The 25,398-nt window shown below is 50.6% G+C and overlaps 1 protein-coding gene across 3 annotated transcripts; it reads right to left on the minus strand.

The window, feature by feature from the left end:
* Positions 1-11,091: 11,091 nt before the first annotated feature.
* Positions 11,092-24,015, minus strand: GINS3 (GINS complex subunit 3). Of its 3 annotated transcripts, XR_012044110.1 has the most exons (4): positions 23,744-24,015; positions 22,891-23,124; positions 19,026-20,180; positions 11,092-18,096 (listed from the first exon to the last, which is right to left on the minus strand). XR_012044110.1 is itself a non-coding variant. In XM_072872379.1 (3 exons), exons 1-3 carry the CDS (start codon positions 23,392-23,394, stop codon positions 19,950-19,952), a joined length of 573 nt encoding a protein of 190 aa, XP_072728480.1. In that variant the 5' UTR covers positions 23,395-23,562; the 3' UTR covers positions 11,119-19,949. The 3 variants fall into 3 exon arrangements, 2 of the variants coding, with proteins under 2 accessions (XP_072728480.1, XP_072728479.1); XM_072872379.1 differs by lacking the exon at positions 23,744-24,015 and adding an exon at positions 23,287-23,562 and having other exon boundaries at positions 11,119-20,180; XM_072872378.1 differs by having other exon boundaries at positions 11,121-20,180.
* Between the last annotated feature and the right edge of the window lie 1,383 nt (positions 24,016-25,398).

The raw sequence follows: 25,398 nt of genomic DNA on the forward strand, positions 1-25,398 counted from the left end.
TGCCACTGTTCCTTCCTCTGTACTTCTTTCGTATCACTTTAATTCATTTTTTCCACAGTTAGGGCTGTAACAGCCTCTACTCCCAAGTTGCCTGAGGCAACTGCACAGGACATGCCATTCAAAACCCAGAACTGGCCCTTACCAAAACATCTCCATGGGGAAACTGCTGAGGACCCCATCACCTCCCCTCCATGGGCTTGGTTCCCCATCAAACCCAGCCCATGTGATGCTCCCTGAGAGGACTCAGGCTTCCCCCCAGGGGCAGGGCTGTGGTCTGGTCTGGCGTCCAGGCTATCACTCACTCCTCTTCCCTGCTGGGCATTTCTGCCAGAAGAGTCCAGGCAAAACATTCCATGTTTTGAAACATCTCCATTGCAAAGACAGCATGCATGAGTCAGGGCCCGATGCTGCTTCATCCTGCATTTCAGTGCTATTTAGTTGTCAGTGTGGGAAAGCCAAGGTTTCTTGTAGGACGTGTGAGGCTCAGGTTCCTCTATGCCAAGAGGGGTCCATGCAAGATTCTGCAAGACGGTCAGGATTTGGGTGCTGGGATCTCAGAGACAACCTCTGCCGTGGAGGTCCTGGGGACCAGCTGGCAGCAGACCTAGGCTGGCCCTGGAAAGGGATTTCTTGGCCCTGTAACCACCAGCTATGGGCCTTGGGAGCAGTGCTGGCATCTCGAGGGGGTTGAACCAGACACCCCCTTGTTAGCACCGCACTCACCCAGAGATCCAAGTTTGCCCCCAACCCTAAACTCCCAGGATGGCAGCAGGTGCCCACAGGCTGTTCTCAGCACCTGGGTTGAACCAGGCATCCCAGACCTCAGTGTCATCGCCACTTGGCCAGCCACAGTGGTCAACGTACCCCTGTGCTTCATGGGGTGCCTTGAGAGCAGCCACAGGCAGCTCATCCTACAAACGCCTGCTGAGGGGCTGGAGGAATGTCTGCTGATACAGACATTCATCTCCATCCCTGGTACATCTGTTTTAACAGCTTGTCCCAGGCTTTTTGGATGGCAACCAGTTTTCAGCCAACTTCACCCTCTCCCGCTGAGTCACCAGAAGCTCTGCATCCAGGCTGTGTTCACCTTCTCACCTCAAAGAAATAAAACAACCAGGATGTCAGGGAGCACAGGGACCCCTTAATCCCTCAGCTAGGATCCAGCCCGGCACCCAGCACTTCAATGGGGTCAGATCTTCCCTGCCTTCAGGGCTGCCTTTTCAGCCTCTTCTGCAGGTCCAGCAGCCAAGGGGTTTCCTCTGAACTGGTCAGGGATGAGATAGGGTCAGATTCAGATCTTCCTGACATTGTGCAAATTTAAACCTCCTCCTCCTCCAATTGCCAGGGATTTCTACAGGAATAAATGATTTTTCACAATGGGGATTTATCTTCTCCACATGAAGTCCAACTTTATCAAATAACAGCTTTTAGATGGCTACCTTGCCAAAGGAGCAGGGCCATCTGGCTGAAATCATTGCACAATTAATTAGGCTTGGGAAGAGCACAAGCTTTCTGTGCTCTAAGCTGGAGGGACTGGCATGTCACCCCATGAGGGGGTTCAGAAATCATCTGCATGCAGAGACATCCGCACCCTGAACTGCATGATTAAAGGGAAGCAAGGGATTTTTACAGCACAGATTTTTCCACATTAGTTTTCATTGCACTTTTAATGCAGGTCAATGTGGCATTTTCCATGTGGCTTTCCCTGTGCTTTTAGCTCAGCCATGCGACCCTAAGCCAGCTGAATAGAGGTCTGGCTCCAGAGATGGCATCAGGGAGGTTGCAGCAGTGGACAGGGACTCCCCAGGACCTTGCTGGGGGTTTGGGGATGCTGCTTGCAGACTTGTGTCAGCTCCCGGCATTTAGTCACACACCCCTGATGCTCATTTCCAGGTGCTGCTGTGGCACTGGCACTTCCCAAGGACCCGAGGAGCCCTCTGCCTGGAGATGTTGGTGATGATGTTGAAGTTGGGCTGCAGCTGTCTAAGGGATGTCCCATCCCTTGCGCCAAAAACGAGGGATCATGTTGGGGATATGTCAAGCACAGGGGATGTTCCCCAGTGCCCAAGGCCTGCCCAGAGAGGAGTATCCACCAAGTGCTGCCACAGCCAAACCCCTTCGTCTCTCCCAACTGTGCTTTGCTATGGTCTCCTGGGGCTGGGGCCAGATTCCCACCTTCTTTGTGCTGCCACGCATATCAGAGCAGTTGGGTGATGATGGACATAGGCTCAGGCTGGCCATCAAGCCAACACCCCAAATCTCAGTCCACTGAAGCAAGTGGGTCTGAGGGGACAAACTGAGCTCTGAATACACCCCGCAGTGAGCAGTCCCCCCGTGCTGCTCAGGGCTGGGGTCCCCACCTGTGCTGGCATCCAGCCATCAGCCTCCCCAGCAGCACGGGGACTCCTGGCCGGGGTCCTGCAAAGCCTGAGCAGCCTGGAAGCCACCTCATCTGTGCCACGGTGTGCCAGGCGTCCGCCCCAGTGGAACAGGAGCCAGAAGTGGGAGGAAGAAGTTGGGTGCTGCGGGGTCATAAGTAGCATAGGAAAGGCTGCCAGAAGCACAGTGCTGCTCACCAGACCTGAACCTCTGCCCTGCCACTGGAGGCTAGTGGGCTGGAGCGGAGTGTGTCATCCCAGGACCGTTCACCCCCTCACCCCCAGCCAGCCTCTGTCCTCTCCCATGGTGAGTGGAGAGGGCCTAGCCAGGCAGCAGGCAGCGGGAGATGCTGTTTTAAGTGCCCTGGCTGGGAGCTGGACCCATCCACTTGGCTGTCTGGTGTGTTTCCCAAGGACACACCCCAGCCACAGCATCATTTTGCAGCCCCCACCTTTCCCTGTGCACGGGTTTACTCCTCCACTGGCAGCGCAGAGTAATTTTCCATGGCGCTGCCAATGCCAGCAGCGGTGCAGGGAGCACAGGAGGGGCTGTCGTCACAGATGCAAAAGTGGCAGCTCCTTTCTGTCCCCCAGCCGGAGACACTTTGAGCTATGACTCTGTAGCTGGAGTGCAGCAGACAGCCAGGGACCTGTGGTCCCAGGCCCTGGGACAGATCCAGCTCACCCCATGTAGTGACAGGGGCTGCGGACTCTCCCTGAAGCCCAGGGTTACGTGCGGGGGGGGGGGGGGGGGGGATGGGGTTTTATACTGTCTGCCCGTACTGAGCACCCCTGCAAGCCAGAAACATCCACGTGAAGATTTCACGTATCTCTATGTAGGAGGTCTTCTTGCAGGATTTGTTGGTAGGGAAACTGAAGCACAAAGCGGCTGGGCCTGGGCAGGGGCTGCCAGGCTCACAAGCCTTATCCACAGGCAACCACGGCAGCTCCACTTTCAGCGCGGTGTGGTGGAGAGTAAGGCAGGTAGATGGGGAGAAGGGAGCTGAGATGGGGATGCTGCTGGGGCTCCAGAGCAAAACTCCAGTGAAAGCTCAGCTCCCAGCAGGGCACCCCTCCCTCTCCAAGAGTCACCCCTCTTGAACAAGACCAGCTTGAGTGCAATGGGCTGCCCTTCTAGCCGGGATCCCCGGCACTGGAGCTGCCTCAGCAGTCACGCCTGCAAGTGGAGAGGCAGAGGGGCCAGAACTGCTGAACCCAGTGATGCCACTGCTGGCAGAGGGGAGGTGGCAGGACATGAGGCCCTGGGACCTTTCATTTCCCCTGTCTCTGGAAGAAACCTGGAAAGATTTCATGAAAAAGAGGGTAAAGACCATAAAACTCTAACAAAAATACTCCAGCCTGGCCCTGTTCCTCCCCAAAGCTCCTGTTGCAAGGACCACAGTGCCGTCTCAACCTGGCAGAGGCAAGCTGGGAGCCCCAACCCCGCTGCACGTACCTCCGCACCCCTTGGCCACCCTTCCCACAGCAGCACCTAGTACTGGCAGTGCTGCAAGGACCCGTCCAGTGGAGACAGCTGGTGATGGACGGAGCACGCAGCTGCCACCAGCAGAGAGCAACCGTAGAGATGACCAGCAAGGGAAGCAGAGGTCTGAATCCAAGCTCTGAGGCAGGGCAGGGTTTGACACATGGCCAACAGCTCCAGGGTGCATCCTGCACTGCACATGGGGCTAATTTGGGGACAGGAGGAGAAGCAGCCTGGGGCAGATGTGCTGGCTGCTGTGTTGGCTGGACAGGGGATCGGTACAGTCGATGCACCTGTATCGAAGGGTTTCATGGGGATTAGGTAGCACCAGAAGGCACATGCAGTCCAGTGACAATGCGCAGAGGAGTCAGAGCTAAATTTAGCCTTGGTTGTGTGCAAGTGTGATGTTTTTATTGCTGCCCTTAAATAAAGACATTGTTTGGAGCATGTGGCTGCTGGCCCTGCTTTGCTCAACCCTGGACCTTTGATGGGCTGTTTTGGTCAAGCTGTTCAAAAGGGGAGAAACAAGGAGAGTTAGCAGTTGGTGAGACATATTCCAAGGGCCTATTTCCAAAAATGCCCAGGAGCCATCTCTCAGAAACCAGCAGTGCATACAAAGCAGTGAGAGGATGACCTCGGTGGCCGTGGGGACATGCTTGTGCTGAGGCAGAGGTGTCTGCCAGGCAAAGCTGCTCCATGGGCATGGGACTGCATGCTGTGGAGCCATGGCCGTAGCAAGCAGGCCACCAGGCTGTCTTGGGCTCAACACAGCAGTGCTGGAGCACCAGCTGTTGGTGATGGGCCCCATCCTGCATCCCACTGCCTGCCCACCCTAGGGTAGGCATAGTCTGCCGCAGCCTTGCATCCGCAGGGCAGCGAAAGGCCCACGGCTTGCTGGCTCCAAAATAATCAGGGCCAGAATGACAGCAGGGTAATTGGACTTTGGACACCTCAAAAGAGACCCCTTAAACCCTGGCCAGAGCCCCCAGATTGGTCCCAGGATGGGTCAGTCCCCCCAGAACTGCTGGGCTTCATGCAGAACAAGGGGAGGCTGCGACATGGCACTGCCGATGCATGAGCTCACAGCTTGGGCTGCAGGCAGCAACAGGAAGGAGCCAGCCACGCCACTCTCCAGCCTAACACCACACATTTCACTGAAGCTGCCTGGGAAGATGCAATCCTGCAGGCAGCTCAGCATCCTCTCCCTACAACGCAGCCTGCGAGCCCAGAACGGGGAGCATTGCCTCCATGACCTGGAGCAGGGCAGAGATGCACTGTGCCCTGTCTGCTCCTCCACCACTGCACAAAGCATGTGCTGGGGCTGGCGAGCCGCCAGCCCCCCCCACCCTGGCTGACTCCTGCCCTCGCAATGCGAGGCTACCAGTAATTTTCCATCCTGGCTGTGGGCTCTGCCCTAACGACATGTTCTCCTATGTCCCTCTAATAGGGCTGGGCCCTGTCCAAGTTTCTCTGTTCATTCAGACCCTGAGTCTCCCCCTTTCGCTGCTCAAGCTGCCCACCAGTTCTGCAGGATGGCTGCTCCTCTGAGCCCTGCTCCTCCCTGCGCTCACAGCCCCTCTGCCGCAGGGAAACAGGAAGATTTTGTTGAAAAGGCAGAAAAAAAAAAAAAGCCCAGCAACCCACCAAGAAAAATTCCCATGGCTCAGCTGCGCTCTTGGGCCAGGAACAAGGCAGCCATGGGGACTTTGCCGTCAGCTGTTTCCAACGCTCTGTTAGTCATCAGCTACGTTGATTGGCTAAGCACAGCAGAGCACAGCTGATTTACAGAGGGAGGTATCTGGCCCTGGAGCTCAGTGTGCCCACAGCGCGCATGTGGCACCGTGCTGCCTTGAACTCCCTTCTCCTTGCGATGAAGCTGCTCAACTCAGCTTAGGCATTGCACTTTGTGGATCTGGAGAGCCAGAGGGAGATATCCCCGGTCCTAAGTGAGCGAAGGTGGAGAGGCAGGCCCTCCTCCTCTTCCTCCCGCACCAGCCCAGTGGGGCCGATGCAACCAGGCATTGCTTCAGTGCCTGCCGTTGCTGGTCCAGAGCCAGGCAGAGGATGCAGGGGTCCCTCAGGAGCCAACGTTCACTCGTGCTCCTGCCTCCACATGGGACAGTGCATGGCTTTCCAGAGCAGGGGGGATCAGATGCATCCGGCAGGGAGTGTGAATACAAACTCCCATTGACTGCCCCGGGAATGGCTTGTCCCAGGAGGGGCAGAGAGGAGGCTGAAGGCATGGGTGCTGAGGGGATCCCTCTGCTGCTCTGTGCTCTGGGCAGCCCACTGCGGCCAGGGAGGAGCTGAGCATCCAAGAGTCTCCATCTCAAAGTCTCAAACCACCTCCAGGAGCACCAGAACCTTGATCAAAATACATGGAAACCACAGAAAGGTTCACCCATCTCCCTTGGGTTTTGCAGGTCCCAAAGCGGGTGCAACCTCTACCCCCACTACAGTGTGGCCCCTCCCGCCCCCCCACAACACCCCTCAGAGCTGCACCAAGGACAGAGAAAGGCATTCAAAGCAAAGGTGCAAAATGAAGGATGCTTAATGTGGCGTCAAGGTGTCCTAGCACCAGCAAACATATTGCTTTGGACAAGAGGTGCCTCAAAACACATAGAGAGGCACCAGGAGAGACAGTCAGCTGTGGGAACAGGCCTGGCGCATGAAGAGTTCTCCCACCACCAGGAGACACCTCTTCTGGAGGTGCTATTTCGCAGGTCCTCGCCTGCAGAGCCCACCTGCAGCCTCTCTGTGACTTGCTGGACTGCCAAGGCCTTTGGGCCCATAGGCCAACCTCCTGCCCATCTCTCCAGAGCAGCCTCCTCCATCCCTCCCTGCCTCCTCCCAGCCACATGAGCAGGCAGCAGCAGCACCTGGCCCTGCCATGCTGCTTCTGCGACAGCCCCTTTTCAGAGCCAAGCCAGGCTTTAAATAAATACCTGTCAGCAGAGCAGAGCCAAGCTGTTCAGAGAGTGACTGGATGTGTGCAGATACGTTTAGCAAGTTGATAGGCGTGAGACAGAGCAGAGACAGCAGGGTCTCTCTCCTCGGAGGCCAGAGACTGGCACGTTCTCAAAGGCAGCATTAATCAGCATTTTCAATTATGCAGCACCCATCGTGATGGAGCAAAGTTGCCCACTCTTCCCTTCCCCTGGAGAGAGGGATAATGCCATTTCCAAGGACTGGCTTCTCTGGCTGCGAGCTGCTGCAGTGGTTTAAGGGGAGGGTGATGGAGTGTAAAGACTCAATTGTTCTCAGAGTTTCCACAGTTCCCCAATTACCACCAACTGCATTTGGGGACACAGGGGCCAGGTGCACTTGGGCTGCACCTCTCCACTGTCTGGTTGTGTGCAGCTCAGCTGGGAGGTGGGGAGGGGGTCCCACTCCTGCCTGGGTACCAGGGAACCTCACAAGCACACACCAAGGTTGCAATGTGGTGAGACCACGACATGCCAGCAGCTGAGGGCACTTGGGTCTCGAAATGCAGACCACTTTCCCAGGGGTGTGGAGGCACTGGGGCTGGCAGGGCAGATTTTTTAAAGCAGATTATATTTGGCTTCTAATGTTGGAAAGATAAGAAGCAAGCTCAGGTGAGCCCGTCAACCCTCCTACTGAGACAGCAAGATGCTGTTGATCCCTGCACAAGGCTGGATCTGGGTTCTGCCCTCTGTCCTCAAACTTCCAGAAGCCCTCGTAGGATGGGCACCCACCACCTCTCCCTGGAAGGTGGCAGATGCCCATCATCTGCAGTAGACATGTCAGCAGGCTGCGCATGAAAATAAGTTGCTCTAGCTCAAACCAAAGCTTGGCCTGATACAGATGTCCCCGGGGGGGGAGATGGGGGGGGCTCTCAGGGAGTCTTGCAGATGGCTGCAGCAGCCCTAGGTGGCTTTGGCGCTCCTTTGCTTGTGCAGGCAGAGATTGATCCACGCGAGCCGAGCCCACTCCATTTGCGCTGCCCAAACTCTCAGGACCTCATCAGCACATCGAGACAGACCCAGGCTGGGGCCTTGGCCCAGGCTCCTGGGTGGGTGGCAGAGCCAAGGAAGGGCTGTCACACAGGAGGGACAGCAAAGCCTTGGGCAAAACCAGCAAGGAAGTGAATTGTCTGTGTTTGGGTGGGGGAGGCTGGCAGGAGTGGAGCCAGCTCTGCCCCAAGGACTGGGGGGCTCCCTAGGGTCACAGTCATGAGAGGAGCCTAGAGCACAGGGAACACATCTAGGGTTTTCCAGGCATCAGCTTCCCTGCCAGGGTGCCTGGGTCAGGAGGGGGATGCAGCAGGGCAGAGCAGCACACGTAGGAAGGGCTCCAGCACAGCCAGTCCTCTCCCGGGCAGGAGAAGGCATCTGGAGGGGCCCGAGCAGCCACTGCAGCCCTTCCTCCTTGCTCATCCTGAAAGCCTTCACAGGAGCAGCCAAATAACCAGGTCCCCTTGCCTGCACCCCACCAGCTCTGCCCCTGACCTTCTCCTTGGCCCGCAGTTGATCAATACCTCTAGCTCTGGGGGGATGCATCAATTCTAATGATTTCATCCTGCTTCTCGCTAATGCACTCTCTTGTTGCACTGCATTTAAGCCATGGACCTGGCAGATGCTGGGGAGAGAGGCAGAGGGCTGGCCAAAGGCACCATCACACGCTGTCCCAGGACAGCAGGTTAATTCTTAGCATCACCCCTTTGCAACACAACCCTCTCCACCAGAGGCAGGTATTCAGCCCTTCCTCCCATGGCTCATGGCTTGCTGGAGGACCATAAACCTTCCTCTCAGCTCTCCAGCTCCTTGGAAAGGCACATTCAGTATGGTTGAGTGCCTCAGCCAGGATTTTGGAACTTTTAACCAAAACCCACCAATGTGTCCTCCCAATCCCTTATTGTCTCTTCACTCAGCAACTGCTCCTCTCTGGAGCTCCATCAAACTCCCTGTGCCTGTGTGGAGATGGGGGGACTCAAGGACACCCTGACCCACCAATGATGGGAAGCATCAGCCAACATTTCCAGAGTCCTTTTCTCAAGGCACCCAACTGTTAGCCAGGATGAAAGTGCAGGCACTTAGGTAACGGTGAGGAGTTCAACATGCCCCCCTGCCCTGCACACAGCCGCCAGACAGCCAGACAGCCTGACTGCCTCCAGGTCCAGCCCCTCCAGGTGGCTAGCCTGCTGCCCCTCCAGCCCCTACCATGCCTGCCCGACCTGGAGGCACCAAATTTCAGCAGCTTCCCATTAAGAGCAGCCTGGACCCCACCTGGAACCAGGAGCACTGCAGGGGTGCATCTGTGGGAGCACCAACCCAGCCATGCAGCACACACCTCCCTGCCCACTCATCCTCCTCCTTCCCTTTTTAGCCCTGTCCCTTATAGGAGAAGCACAAGACAAAATGAATATGAAGTCACCAAACTGGTTTGGGGAGGTCTGGATACCAGGTGCTGTCCTGGCCTGTGCATCCTCCCAGCTCAGGGGCTTTAAATCCAATCCTTGTATCGAACAGCCCTGGAAAGAGTGGTTTTCACCAGTGGGTGCCAAATACCCATTCAAACCCAGTTCTCTTCCAGCCTCCACATCCTCCTGCGGCAGGGTGTTGCACATCCCTGGGGTAAAATCATCCCTGATGTTGTTGCTGCTGGCTGTGTGACTGTACTGTCAGTTTACAGATAGTCCTGGCAGAGCTTCTGAAGCCCCATCCCACGTCCTGGGGTAGACTAAACAAGGGGCTCTGGCCCAGCCTGGCACTGACCTTCACTGTGAACCCAGTCACACGCATCCCATCAATAACTAAATGCAAGATAACAAAATGAGCTGTCGAAGCCAATTAACATGCTGGGCTTAATCAGCTTGTGGGCTTTCAGGGTGGAGGTGAGGGGCTGGCTCCAGGCCACAGGGGCAGGGGAGAGGCAGGGTGAGTGGTCTGATGGGCCACAGTCACCCCTGTCTGCTGGCTCCCTTGGCGGAGAGCCAGGAGCAGGAGGCCGATGTGGGTGCTTTCCCAGCAGCGCACAGATGTGGCATCATCTCACCTCTGTGTGGACACCCCAGCCTCAGCCAGAGCCAGCAGAGAGGGATGGGCAGCCACGGGGTAACCAGTGCAGAGATACCCCACGCAGGGTTTTAGCCCCAAGGCAGACCCCGTTTGTTAGGAGAGCAGCCAGCCACAACTGCCAAACCCAAAAGGGTTCCACTTAAAGCCGGGAGGGATCTCAACGTCTGTTGTTGAGTGCCTCTCAATTAATTAGCATCCTGCTGATTCTACGATTGAGGCAATTGCTAAGGAGATTAAATCGGTCTCTGCCACGAAGCAGATGCTGTTCCTGAGGCTTGATTCACAGTGATTTTCCTTTTCCTGTACCATCCTGTCCTGCTGACTCAGCTGAAGCCCCAGGGTGCTGGGCGCAGCCTGGCCAGCTAGGACTCGGGGACACTCCGGGGGTGAGAGTGGGATCGCTTTGCAGAGATGCTCAGGGGTTAAATGCCACTGCATGCCCAGGGCTGCACAGGGAGGGCCTCACTTGGAGGATCCTGGTGTAAATCCAGAGCAGTGCTCATCAGGGGAGCAGCATGGCCACAATGAGGCCTGGCCATCCAGGGAGGCGATGATCTGTTCACCCCATTCTGCCTGCATCAGCATGGGACAGACTCACAGCCAGGCAGCTAGAGCTGCATTTGTGCACCTGAGAGCCCAAACTGAAAGGAAAAATCACAGCTCAGCCTCCAAGCAGAGCTTGGTAAATCCACCACAACTGCAATACCCTGCTGATTCAGTGCAAACTTGGAGTAACCCTGCTGGTTTCACTGGAGCTAGCCCCTATTCACAGGGGCAGTACAGCAGAGTACAGCCCTGCCCAGAAAAACACAGGCTGTACCTGGCTCAGCTCTGCTCCACTCCACCAGCACTCCTTGGGTCTCCACCAGAACAAGTGAGGGGGGAATCTTCTCCGAAAGCCTTTCCAAAGGGTGTGACTCCAAAGGTTGTTCTGTTAATGATGACCAGGGCCTGTGCATGGCTCCCCCCTGAAGCCCACGAGCCCTCTGCTCGCTGACCCCAACTGCAGAGCTGCCCCCCAGCAGTAAAAGTGGCTGTTCAGCCACCCACAGGCACGAAAAGTGCTTAGGAAAGGGGCTGCAGGATCCATCAGCTCCAACTCCCCCAGGTGTCAATTAAACACCTAAACAAACTGTAAAATCTTGTATTTGTAAGTGAGACAAAGGCAAGAAATTCATCTTAAATCATTGCTGTGATGGGAGCCTGCCTGCCAAGACACACCCATGCTGCAGAGGACAGTCCCACAGCAAGAGAAACAGGCACATTTGAGGATTGTTTTGATGGTGCCTTGGTTTCTGTATCTGCTTTACTGCTTCCTCCCAAATGCATCGCTGCCAAGCCCCCCAGCTACAGGACTATGTTGTCGTGTCGTCATGTCCTCACTCCCCTTTTGCTCTAACGCCTCAGAAGAAAAGCCACGCTGCATCCTAAGCATTTGGCAGCTTCTTGGTCTGAAGTCAGGGAAAAATTTGCCTTTTATGTCCAGCAAAAACCTCCTGTTTGTGAGGGTTTGTCATAATCCTCTTTGTGTTTCTGCTTTACCTAGGGAGAACCCAGAGCCCTCAAGGGACCAACAGGACAGCTAGAGACATGCCCAGCCTTACAAGCCACACAAGCTGAGAGCGCAGGTTGGGCTTTTGCAACCTCCATTTGCTTTTTGCCACGTTTTTTGTATTGCAGCATCACAACAGAGATGCAACAGCATCACCAGGACCCTCAGGAGGCATCTCCTTACCACTGCCCATTTCTAGGCAGAGAAATTTGGAGGTGGGCAAGCCTGGGACTGTCTTTAGGGTTGCAGTTTCTCAAGCTCATCTGCAGGCAAACTGGGATTTCCTACAGTGAAGCTATTTTTCTCTAATCTTACAGGATCCCAGCATACACAGAAGACAGCTTCCAAGCTTTAAAACCATCTTCACCCTTGGGGTCCCCCCTCCATTTCGTAGGCTAATTGAAAGTAAAATGCTTTTAATGCATAGTTGTCAACGAGAACCTGAGCCTGAAACAGGGGCAAGAGCAGTTCACAATGCATTTGAGTGCCATGACTCAAGCACAGCTCTGATATCATAACATCAGGCATTAAAGACACACTTAGGAGAGAATAGCAGTATGAAATGGTCCTGGGGTGCTGCTGTGCTCCTACACCTTCCAGCTGGAGCTGGGGAGAAGCAAGCCCCATGGTTTGTGTTTCCAAGGGGGCTGAGCTGATGAGCAGAGGTACCTCACCTTCCCCCAGGCAATGCCAGCTGCTTTCTCTGACTCCAGCGATGCCACATCCTGACACAGCAGGATGCAGTGCTGCAGTTGCGGCCCTGCCCAGGAACAAGCACCGAGGCAGCCACATCCCTCACCTGCTCCATCAGCACAACATGCTGTTCCCCTGAGAAGCTGTGCCTGAAACTCTGCACCTAGACATAGGCACAGTCAGAGAGCACTGCACTCTGCAAACTTCATCTATGTCCCTACATGCTCCTCACACCCCAAACCCTGCTCAGCCCAGGTGCTGCCTGTGCCTTGCCTGCAACCCAGCACCTAGAGGAAAAGTGGCTTCTGTCCTAAAACACAAGGGATTTCTGCCTTGCCACAGGGCTAGCTGGAAAACCTGAAGAAGGTACATTTCCCCCAAGGCATGGGGGAGCATTGTGAAGAGCTGCAGCTATATGGCTTTACAGAGACTAACAAAAGGTGAAAGACCATAGTGTGTCCTGCCAATCCAGATAGAAAGGATACGAAGGCCGCCTGGCACTGCTTGGCAGCCTGCCATGAGAAATAATTCTTCAAAAATAGAAGCGTGCTAATCTCAGGAGCCTGCTGGTATTGTCAATGACATTAATGAAGTGTTTCGAAAACCAGAACAAATGCCTTGGCTTTTTGGGGCTGTGCCGCCCCTTGTAATTTTCCACAACAGCCGAGGAGTCGTCCAGCAGCGTGCTGCTCTTCATGCCACTCTGCTCTCCTGCACACAGCCCCTCCAAGAGCAGCAGCATGGGGTCGGCTCTGCCAGGCTCCCAGCAAGCTTGGCACCTGTGCAGGAAAGCCTGGGCAGCCCTCAGCACCCAGGGAAGAAGAGGCTCCCAGGAGCAATCTTCTCTGTGAATCAAAACCCATTAAGCATACTCAATGGAAATAGTGCCCGGGGCAGGTGGAACCTCACTGTCTTCCTCCTCCCTCTTGTCTTCAGGCCTTGTCTCAAGTCCCCTCTGGGTTCTTTTTCACTCCCTGAGGTCCCTCTCCAGCTCTTGCCTCCTCCTCCTCTCCATTACCTCGCCATACATCTCCAGCTCTCTTCACCCCAGTCCTTGGTCTCAGACTAACCATGCGATGATGCGCAGCCTGGAAGTGGTCCTGCAGTTTATTTACCGAGATGTTACACTGTTTACAATGGCAACTGGAAGCACTTCAGGACCCCTTCAAATGAGGCAGTACCACACTGAATGCTGACCTGCTTCCTGAAAGCCTTTGGATACTCCCCCTCTCCCTGCCTGCTCTGCTTCCCATCATCTCTTCCCACCTCTCATCTCCTGCCCAAGCAGACCCACGGCGGCTGCTACCCCCCGCCTTACTCTGTGCAGCTGGCTGCCTTCCCAGGCACGCTGCTCCCATGGCCAGATGCTTTCATGACTACCATGGGAGGCAACTTCTCCAAGGCTGCTTTTCTTGCTCCTTGGCAGCTAGGAGAGCTCCCTCCAACAAGTGGTGGGGAGAAGAGGGCAAATGAAACTTTACTTCTTCTCCCTGTCTCTTGTTGTCCCAACAAATTGATGAGGACATATTGTAGAAATGGGAACAGCCACAGGCAGACCACAGCTCCATCCACCGCAGCCAGGGACCACAGGACGGCAAATTTGTCCCTGGCAGAAGGGCTTTGAATTTCTGGATGGTACGTGTTGAGCACTGGGCTCAGAGCACTGGCAGACAGAGAAGAGACGTGTGGACAATGTGCTGGTCTCTTCCCTTTCTGATCCCTGTGAATCACAGCCTTTAAACACACACACACCCAATCCCAACTCCACTTCCCAGGCTTTCCAACTGAGGAATAAGCAAGTAGCACTTTGTGAAGGAGAAGGCAGCAGAAGCCAGGCCGCTACCTCCTGCAGCCGGCCCCTCCCCAGCCCACCACAGTGCCGCAGGACTCCTTGGGGAACTGACCGCTCCAGCACGAGGCAAGTCCTGCACTCGCTCAGGTAGTCCTGCATGCTCAGGCACGCTGCATGCTCAGCATATCTCACATTAAATGAAGTGGCACAGCCCAGTGTCTGTCCGTCTCCTCCTCTGCTACTCTTTCTTGGCAGCTTTCTCACCACTTCCCTCCTTATACAGCAATCAGTAATACTTCATTGCCTCTGCCAACCATGACATCCACTCTTCTTGTATGCTCAAATCTACGACAAGGTAGCACAACCTAAACTCTGCTCTGAATCTCACTTGACTTGTGTTTTTGCCTGGCAGATACAACAGAAAGGCACTTAGACACCTAGTTTGATCTCACAGGCCAAATAGGGTTCTCGCTACCTACAACTTAAAAGCAGTTACTGTAGGACCTGCACAAAAAAAAAAAAGTCTTCAGCTCAGTGCCCCCTCTTCTGGCTACTGACAAGCAGTGCATGCACAGGCACTCCCAAGCCACGGCCTTCCCGTGGTCATCCTTTCAAACTCCCCTAGCAACTACTGGGAAAACCCAACGTGCACTTCAGCCAGCAGCAAAGAGGTTACTGCAGACTCTGGCAGAAAAGGAGCAAGACGGTGTCTCTAAACCTGCATAACACCAGCAGGGTATAAAGCTCCAACCTGACCGTGTATCTAACGTAGGCTGAGATGACAGTATTGTTTGATCAGAGAGCACAATGTGAAGCTTCCAGCTTCATTGACCCCGATTCATTGTGGAAGTATCTTAGTGCTGAAGAGATCGGCTTGATTTGTGGACATAGGGTCAGAGGACGTGATAAACTACATAAAAACTCAATACACTAGTAAAATGTACGTTCAGCTCCAGCCCAGCCGCAGTAAGTTGGCATCCTCTCCATAGCAACGTGCGCATGACATTAACAGGTTCACACCATCCTCAAGGTCCTGCTGACACCATGTCAGGTTTAGTTTCAGAACAAAGGCCGTCAGGCTGTTCTCACACCCAAAAGCTCCCTGGGCCTAGATGTAAGCAGCAGCTCTCAGTCAGCAACACTGTGGTAAAACATACAACTCAAGGCAAGTACTCAGATGGTTTTCTCCCAGCAGGCACTTTCAAGGGAAGCCCAAACTGGCAAAGCTTCTTTCAAAAGCAGCATCTCCCTACCCCAGACTTGAATCACCTTGCCTCGTCAGCACAAAAACCAGAAAAGTATGTTACACCCACTAGAGTTCAGCTCCCAAAGCCAGTCTTGCAAAGCAAAACCATCAGACATAAGTTGGAAGTGTGCATGGCCTTCCCCCCATTACTCACTTGTGTGACATAATGAAACCAGAGCAATCTGTTATCCTTCCACCAGGTTTTGCACAAAGTCTCACCAACAATTCTGCTCAGCATTTAGTGCATCAACTCTAGTGAAAGCACTTCTGAGCAGGTAAGATCAGGAAAACAGAGGAGAAATGTGGGCTTAGAACTGCATGCTTGGCCACTCTCTGCAAGGCCAAGTGGCTGTTCAGGTAGGAGGGAAGGGCAGAGAGTGGGAAAAGCACTTGTAAGTTATCAGATACGTGGCAGTCTTGAAGAAGCTTAGCAGTAAGGGTTGAATGGGACTGATCAAGGAAACCAGAGTGATTTCTGAAAAGGGGAATCAGCTCTGACAAGCACTTATCAAGCAGGCATCTGCACTCTGGCAGATGCAGCAGAGCTGGGAAAATCTGGCTGGCATATTTGCTGTAACAAAGATGCTGCCTACAATCCAGAGGACAAAACACACTCTTAATAAGGGAGTGTTACCTTTACTTGTCTGAAAAGTGAATTGAGGCAAGGAACAGCTTTGAGTTGGCTCCTGTCAGGCAGAGGCAGTACTAGATGAATAGCTAGTTTTTTAAATAAAACCATGAACTCCTGAGCCGTATGCTGTGCTACCAGACAATGTGTTTTATAAAAAGCACATCTGGGGACAGAAGCAGCTCTGTGTGAAGAAAGCATTCACACTGTGCCTCTACTGAATTACATCACATCTCTGTTAAGCAACCAGTTCAATTCAAATTTTGAATGAAGCTCTTGTAATAGCTGGTCCCTAAAATGTGGGCCTACCCACAGAAAATGGGTAGAAAAAAATCACTGATCAAGATCAGAAAGGCTCCTAACTCAGTTAGGTGCCACTGTTTCTCTCAAAAATAATATGTGGTGTTGCAGTATGTCAGTTCTCAAAACATTTCTTGCTGCTGCTTCTCCTGGTTGCTGTTGGTCTGAATGACACCACCTATTGCTTCCAGGCTGGCAGAAGTAACCAACCGCTTCATTCTGCTGACCAAAAATAACTCAATGCCAGAGGACAAACTAAGACATTGTTTAGGGCGAAGGAGACCAAGGAAGAAACATGAATATTTTGTGAAAGGGTAATTTAGATAGGTGAGAAAGTGTGTGTGTGCTGGTTGCAGAGCTATTTGTATTTAACTGGGGGTCACCTTCCACAGCTGCCTTGCCTGCTTGAAAAAAATACATAGAAGACAAACAAGAGGAGCTGAGAGTTTTACGGGAAGTTAATGTAAAACTTAGGTGAGGAAAATTTTTGTTTCACTAACCATTCCAATAGGAATTCACCACCAGGAAGCTCAACTGACCACGTCTTCTGCTGTGTCAGTGAATGCCCAGCTCCAGCTTTGTTCACCATACACTGCAGCCGGACACAGGAACAGAGTACCTAGGGAGGCTGTGGATTCTCCTGCAGAGGCCGTTTCTAAAGGCCTGGCTGGACAAACATCATCCTAAGATGGGTTAGACGGGGCTAATCATAGAATATCTGAAGTTGGAAGGGACCCATAAGGATCATTGAGTCCAACTCCTTGCTTTAGGGAAAAAGGGCTGGACCAGGTAAGCTCACACCTCTTTTCAAAAACAGGCCATTAAAACCCAAACAAATATTCTTATGTGAACGCATAACTAATCAGCATTCCAAATTTTGCCTGTTTTTTATCTGATTGCAATGAAAACCATTGTGGCAATACTGTAAAATGTGTCTATGGACTGCTTTCTCATAAACATCAGTAGTCCTCCAGTTTAAAAGGTGAGGGACATGGGGAGAAATAACACTTAAAAGTCCTTTTCAGACCTCTTTTCTATAGTTCTGTAATGAGGATTTATTGTGCCATTCTGAAAATACACAAGTTCAAACTGCTCTAACTTACAGCTTGCTGCTGTGCAATCATAAAGGCCAGTCTGTGTTAATAAAAAGTGCAGAGCACTCTTTTGTTGTATTTCTGGACAGGAAAAAAAAAGCATTCCAGCCAGCAAGGAAAAAACAAAAAAAGAAGAAAAAAAATCACCAGAATATCAAAACTACTAACCAAATACTGTAATGTAAAATTACAGGATCAGATTTTTTAAGGGTCTTACTGGTGTTTATTCCTAAACACTCAAGCTTGCTAACAGTGACATTGCCTACTTACAAAAAGCCTACTTACATTGAGGACCACTTCAGGGATTTTTTTCTCCCCACTCTGAAAGTAGCTGCACAAAATGTTGGCAAATGAGCAAGTCTGCTTGGATTTTGCACCCAGCAGTAAAGAAAAATGTTCTTACAAATGGAGGAGAATGAGTTTGGATAGTCACCAAAACCAGTCCAGAAATTGATGAACCAGTGATTTTGATTATAAACCAACAAGATGTCAAAGCCACCAACTCATTAAAAGAATCCTTCCAACTCAAAAATGCTTCTCATCACAGATGGACTTAAACTTGCTTCCCTTGCAGCTGAAGAACTGAACACAGCTTTGACATGCTACATGAAGTCTATGCTACAGTGCTTGGAGCAGAAGGGTACAAGTACATACACAGCCCATTTCCACCCACTATCCACCACTCTACAACAAAGTCAAGTTAATACAGAATCACCTCCATCCATCTTGTGTTTCATAAAAAATGCAATTTATAAAATCAATAGCTTATTGACTGGCTGGCAGTGTCTCTCCCACGACTTGAGCAAATAGCTATTACCCACATGGGCTAAGTCAGACAGGAACTACTTCTACACTCGCATGATTGCACGAATGTAGCTCCCAAACACATTACCTGTAAGAGAAGGGGAATGATATAAGCAGGACTGCACTATCTATCATGGCAACAGTTTTGCAGAGACCTGCACTTTCCGATCTATTTTTCTGCTGCAGGGCAATTAACAACAGACATTTTACACTACGAGCCTCCCCTTACTACGAGCCTCCCCTTACAAAATAAATATTTTGGGTCATAAAAACCCAAAAATGGACAATAGGCAAAAACTTCATGAAAATGCATGGGCTATTATGTGCCATTAAGTAATTAAGTGCAGCAGCATTTGATCTTGCACATACTTGAAATACTTTGTCAGGCAGTTTCCAATTAGTCTCCTGTAGGAGGACAGCTGGCCCTGTGCAGCTGAGGCAGACACGCCAAGATGCTTGAGAAGCCAGCACACTGTCCCCTCTCACCACCTCCAGAGGCAGAGCTTTCACTCCTCTGGCCAAGGAATGGCCACACACCCTTTGTACTTGAGGTTTCCAGTTTGAAGTATGCAATATCCAGGTGCATTTGCAAGTCCAGTAACAACTCCTTTAAGATGTGGATCTTGCTGTCACCCCCCAGTGATTCCCACAGAAGAGGAAGCGCTCAGTATCATTACGATCTGGCTTCTCCACTTAGGTACTCTGCAAGGTCCACCTTCTACAGACGTTTAGAAGCACCCATAGGATGTCTAATACCTGCTTCCAAAGGACGACCATCCTAATGACTGCAGGAAATAAGTCCTACATCTGTTTTTTGTCTCAAATCCAGTGGGACTTCAGATAATCTAGGTTTAAGGGCATCCACACAGGATGATAACTACTGTGCTGTTTAGCAAGTTCCAACTCCAGTCACTCCTACTGGCAAGAATGACATTTACTAGGATTATTTTGCTAGGATCATTTAGATGCATCAGAAGGAAGGAAACCCAGTTCATTTGCTCTGTCCCGTCTACTAACCAAATTTAGTAATCAGAATTTCTCATGGGAAAACAGATGGCTCAGAGGTTGAAAACGGGGGAGAATTTCCATTAAAGTTGCTGCTTCTGATCCAGTCCGGACTAACTCTTTGTTGCCTTCTGTTGCTTCCTCTGTAAAACAAGCAGAGGAGCTTAACACCCATCATAGAGATGCATCCATCGCAAAAACCACTCGCATCAAGCGAGAACATTCTCCACCCCATGCAGCATCAAGCCCACAAGGGCCGAAAGGGAGAGAGAGGATGAAGCGGCACGTGAGCCCTGCACAGCCACTTCGCTTGCTACGTGGATTAGAGGAGGTATTTTTCTCCAGGGCACTACCACTGTGTACAAAAGTCAGCAAAGAAAAACATTCCTGCCTCACAAAGAGTACCTGTTCCACCTCAATGTATAAGAAATGGGAAAAATTAAATGTGGTTCGTACCACATTTTTTTCCACATCATTGGGGCTCTCCAAAGAATGGGGAATCTGGAAACAGCTGTTCCCAGGAGGTTAGAATGGGAAGAGCAAGATGAAATACAAAGAATTAAACTTTTTTCCAAACAGATCTGGTATTGTAAAAATCAATTTGGAAGATAAAAGAATACTAAATATTAATTACCCTTTTAGAAAATCCTCTCATACCCTTTCAGCCACCTAGCAAACACTGTAATTGCAAAACCTCAGGAGTGGCATGAGCAAGTTGTAAAGCTATCCAGTGATGTGATGCGATCTATTTTTTATACCCTTGCCGTGTGCCTTTAAAATTTGCACTAGTCTAATGCAAAGATGTTATAGAGAGGAATTCCCATTAATGGACAGGGAACCTGTCCTCCCCCAAAGCTGACTCATCTTTCTCTTCTGTGACAGACAGACTGTAGATCTCTCAATGTCCCCCACTGTAGCTGCATGTTCTTCAGGCTTTTAACCATCCATATCTGTGAACTTTCTTTTCCCATAATTCTGGACCAGACTGGAAGCTGTGATTTGAGAAGCCTGTCCCTTTTCCCAGCACTGGAAGTCATTCAGCTCTTTCTGGCCAGCTTGAAATAAAGCTCGCTCCAATTCATCCAGCCGAGCCACCAACGCTGATGTGTCTTCGTTGTAGGCATTCTGAGAGGAGTCCATGATACGACGAAAACGGCTAATAAATGTCTAAAGAAGATAAGCAAAATTACTGGCAGGTAACACAGAGGCTTCTTCAGCTCAAATGCTAGAGGCCTGAGCTTTCAAGACTGAAAAGCCAAAGGTATAGGCTATAGTTCACAACTAGTCAAGGGTCTGCAAACAGTGTAGCACCTGTTAACCTTGGATACAAAGACAAACCATTTCCTGCCTGAGCTGGGAGAGCAAGTGCCTGATATACTGGATGGGAAGCAAGCACGGAATTAGATTTTGGCTGCTTCCTAATGACAGGCTTGAGCAGACCACAGGGTATAACACAATTACGATCTATTCCATCTCACTTCACAAACAACCATTGCTTTAGAGTGCGTGGAATGAATCTCATGCCACAGCAGCTGCTGCAGGAACATACAAGCTGCAACTTGTGAATGGCCTGGAAGTTAAGCCAAACTGCCACTGTAGAGCATTCAGTATGCTGAAAACACTTAACCACAAAAAAATTAAAAAAACAAACAAACAAAAAGAAAAAAACAAATCTACAACTAATAAATAATATTTTAAAAAGCTAAGCAACAAGACATATTCAAGGATTTTTATTTCCCTCCTTATTTTTGCTTTTGGGAATAAAAAAAAAAAAAGGGTCAAATCTCATTGAAAGCTATGCTTTGTTCTTTCAGAAGCTGATTTTAGAATCATCAGAACTGTAGTATTTTAGAGATTTGCTTATAGAATAAATATATTATAAATTAATAACTCTAATTTTGGCTTTGCCACCAAATAGTTATACTTCACATTTACAGTTCCTGAATATTTGGGAGAGGGGGTTTTTTTGGTGTTTTTTTTATTTTTTAAGTCAACACAACTCCCCTCTTGTTTGCTTTTAATAAAGAGAAAGCATACCTTGCATGCTTTGATTTTTCTCTCAACAAGTAATGTGTGCTAATGTGGCTTTTTTCCTAAGATGTCCATTAGCAGAAAGGGAATAGACAAGGAAAGGTGTAGTCACCTCCTCAATGCAGAAAGCAACCTTTCAGTGGACAACTCCAAGAAAGCAGCAGTGCTTTAAAGCCTCTCTGCATCAGCCTTCATTTAAAGATAGAGAAAGAAAAAAAAAAAAAGAAAAAAAAACCAAACCAATAGCAATCATCCCAGACTACTTAGAGAACTGGCTGGAGAAATCTGAGAGCTGTTAGTGGTTATCTTTAAAAGCTCAAGGACCACAGAAGTCCGGAAACTAGCAAAGATGGTACCTGTCTTTTAAAAGAGAAAGAGGAGATGGAGAGGGAGCAAGGAAGACCCAGGGAATTATAAATCCATCAGTATCAATTCCTGGAAACATACCGGAACAAATGAACTATACATAAACTTCTGCAAGAAAATACTCTTCTGCAAGAGTAACAGCCAACATGGGCTTGCCAAGAACAAACTGTGAGAGATCAGCCTAGTTTCCTATTACGGCAGGACACTAGCCCTTACAAAGGGAGGAAAAGCAGCAGATAGGTATCTGTCATGGGGCATTCTTGCAAGATTTAGCTAAACCACCCGTAAGTGGTCGGTAAAGACAATTATCCATAGCTCCTGTCAGGAGGGAAGAACATACTGCGTGCAGTTCAACAGGGGTCTATCTGGAACTGAATACTGTTTGATATATTAATTAATAAACTTACTAAAGGAACAGAAGTTGTGCTTATTAAATTAGCAAACATGCAGGAGAAGGAGGAGGGATGACTGCAAGAATGTTGGGGAGCAGAACTCTTAATTCATAACGATCCTGACAAATTAGAAAGATGGTGTGAAAACAATAGGATGTGATTCAGCTGGGACTAATGTAAGTTTTCACATTAAGGCAGAAATAGGGAACTGTACAAATGCAGGAAGAGGAACGATTGTCTGCATATGCAATCTGTACCATGTTACTGTGGACTGCAAACCGAACACATATCAATGTCACTCTGCTGTGAAAAACAAGATGCTGCACCATGATGAACGAAGAGCATCATGGCCTACAAAATTCATAAAGTAATCTTTTTGTTTTCATCAGCACAAGTCCTGAGCAAGAGACTGTATGCTGTTCAGGGCACTGCACGTCACAGTGGATGCAGATCAACTGGAAAGATACCAGCAGTGTGCAATAAGGACAATCAGAGCTTAGAAAGCATGACCCACAAAGAGATACCAAATTAATTGGGACTGTTGCAGGAAGGAAGAGAATAATCCGTCCTCAGCGTTTACTTTGTACGAGACAAACAGAACAGAGCTTGTATTGCTACAAAGGAGCTTTAGTTTAGACATTAGAGGAAACCTTCTAAGATTAGGATGGCAAAGCACTGAAACAGATTTCCCAGAGCAGTGTGAATTCTCATCATTACAGAGCTTTAAACAGGGTAGAAAAATAGAAATAATAAGAGGGCGAATTAACTCTGCCTTGCAGCACAGGCACGATTAAATAATCTTATGTCTCCTCTAGTCCTGTTTTACAGGATTTTATGAAATACCATACTTACAGTGTGGAAACTCCAAGCTAAAATTACACTCCTGGATGTATACTTGAGGCTTCCACCACTAGACTGTGCAGTTGCTAAAAGCGTCATCCTACAGCTTGATCTAGAAATCCATATTCAATCCAGAAGTAATTTGGATTAAAAGAGGATATTTTTCCTGAAGACTGCTGAGCAGCTGGGAACAAGAGGAAGATGGAAAAACGTAAAACCAAATTTCAAGACTTAGTTCAGATACTTGCCTGCAGGATAGTCTGAGCTATCTCAGGATTCTCTGGATTGTCAAAATTCAGGAGCTGGGAGCCAAATCTGTAGTAGTATGGCCCCATTTTATGCAGATCAACCACACTGGCATCAGCGCTGAACACTGTCCTCCAGGCTTCCTTGTAAATCTTTGGCAGTTCCACAGAAATGATTCTTCTTTTGCTTTCATAGAGACCTTTAGCAAGCCACAGAGGTATTTCCAGCTTTGATCCCTGCATGAATGAGAAAAACTGAAAGTTGTCCTTGCCATGAAAATACATGTAAAGCAACCCCAAAGACAGACAGTGAACTTTATCAAAGAAGATCCAGTATCACAAAAAGTAAATTTTGTTTTCAGAGCAGTCTACTGTAATTGTAATATAAACCAGACCCACTTCAGAGGCATTAATTATTACTGCAGGACTCTGAAAGCAGATTTTTTTAATTGATGTTGTATAATCTAATAATTGGACGATTATTAAACACCAGGAAAAAAAACACATGCAAAATGCATCCAATAAAAGTAAAAATAACTTTTAAAAAAGGCAGCTAGAAGCTAAAACTTCCTTGCAGTGACCCCAAAAATAGAGGGCCGCTTAGGCCTGGGGCGCGTGAGAAGAGGTCCGCGGCGCGGCAGCGAGCCCACAGGCCCCAAGGCCCACAAGGGAGCAGCAACCACGCAGCCACCAGCAGCACGCTCCGCCCAGGGCAGCGCCTGCCGAGTCACGGGGGGGAGGGCACGCCTACAGTTCCCAGTGTCACCCGCGCCTCCGCGCCAGCTGTCCACCCCGTCCCGCCCCGCGCGATAGCTGCCGGGAGTTGTGGTTCTTTGCCTCTCCACCCACCGGTTACCTCAGCGATCGAGTCACCAGTGCCGGCCCCCTGGCCTAGCGCAAAGGCCAGGGGCGGCAGGGTGCTCTCGGCGCGGCCCGGCAGCTTCTCCTGCGACATCAGGATGTCGTCCAGCGACAGGAAGTTCTCCTCCAGGCCCAGCCCGGGGCCCACAGGGAAATATGCCTCGGACATGGCCGGGCGAGCGAGCATCGGAGCGACCCCGACACCTCAAGTCTCCCACAGCAGCTCCCGCGCAGTCACTCAAATCCCTCCCGCCGCTGCCGGGCAGCGCGCCTCCGCGCATGCGCTCCGGCACCTCCCGCCCCCGCCCCCGCCGGCGTAGCCGCATCCCGTGTCCGGCGGGGCTTGGTAGTGAGGTTCTCTCTCGCAGCTTCATCGGCACTGCGGCGGGTGCCTCCTGTGCCCGGGGTGTCCCCGGGAGCGCCGCGGTCGCGCTGGTCCTGCCGCCCGGCGGCCCCAGGGCCCGGGCAGGCGCACTGCCGAGCCAAGGGAAGGCCAGGCCTCGGCAGCGGCCGCGAGCTGCCGACCCCCCGGGCCTGGCGTGGCCTTGTCCTGCCTATGCTGGCGTTGCTTCCATTCACCACGCCGGCGGTTGTCCACCGCCAACAGCCTTTATAGCAAGGGACAGCTGTGGCAGCGGCTCCGGCTTGCTTTCAGACAGGGCCCTGGGCAGTCATTTGCGGCTGCCATCTCCGTGTCATGCCAGCCTCGGCTTTGCAGGCAGAGCTCTGTAAAAGGGGCATCTCGAAGGCGTATCTCATTCAAATACATGCACCAGGCTGAATTTGCAGCAGTGTGGCATGGGTGGTTGCTCCCTGACAGCAGTGTGCTCGGGCTGTGGCCTGTCCTGCTGGCTGACAAAGTCCCTGTCCTCCAGCAGTACCTCCGGGCAGAGCAGCAGTAACAACCGGCTGGCCCACTGCAATGTCTTGCCCCCAGAACAGTGGTTCTGGCAGGCGGAGGGATTGCCCTTATGCTTAAATACATTCATCTGAACCTACCAGGTACCTGTATGAAATGCCAAGCGAATGCTGCTGATGTGGCTAGTTATCCCCGTGGGTTTTGGGGTTTTTTTTTGCAATTGAGGACATGGGTCATCTTGCAGAGTACAAGATCAGACTGACAGATATGGCTGTGCTGACTAGGCAGAATCACAGAAGCACAGAATCGTATAGGTTGGAAAAGACCTTTAAGATCATGAAGTCCAACCATAAAGAAGTTGGTATTAATGAGCTAGGTATGCCATGGATTTCAAAGTGAGGCTACATCCGGAAGTAATTTATTTTAGTGCTAGAAAATAAGTAATGAAGTCATATTTTGATGGCAGAATCAAATACCCTGTGCTAAATTCTGGGTTTGATTATATAAGCATAACACCAGTGGTTACCCCCATTTTTATCTGAATTTTACTTCGTATTAGAACTTGACCTTGTGCTTTTTTTTTTTTACTCATTGTTTTGTTGTTTCAAATTAGTTCATTTTACATCACATTAAAAGTTTTCTTGCTATTCCCTAAACTGTATATGCTGAAAACATTACTTTCTTCTATATACAGTGGTCTACAAAATAACATTGAAATAATCTAGTATATATTTCAGTCTTTGTTCTGCTAAGGAAGAAAAAAAAACAACTGAGCAGGATTGAAACTCAGA

This window comes from Ciconia boyciana, chromosome 9 (genome assembly GCF_034638445.1).
Source record: "Ciconia boyciana chromosome 9, ASM3463844v1, whole genome shotgun sequence".
Taxonomy (NCBI): domain Eukaryota; kingdom Metazoa; phylum Chordata; class Aves; order Ciconiiformes; family Ciconiidae; genus Ciconia; species Ciconia boyciana.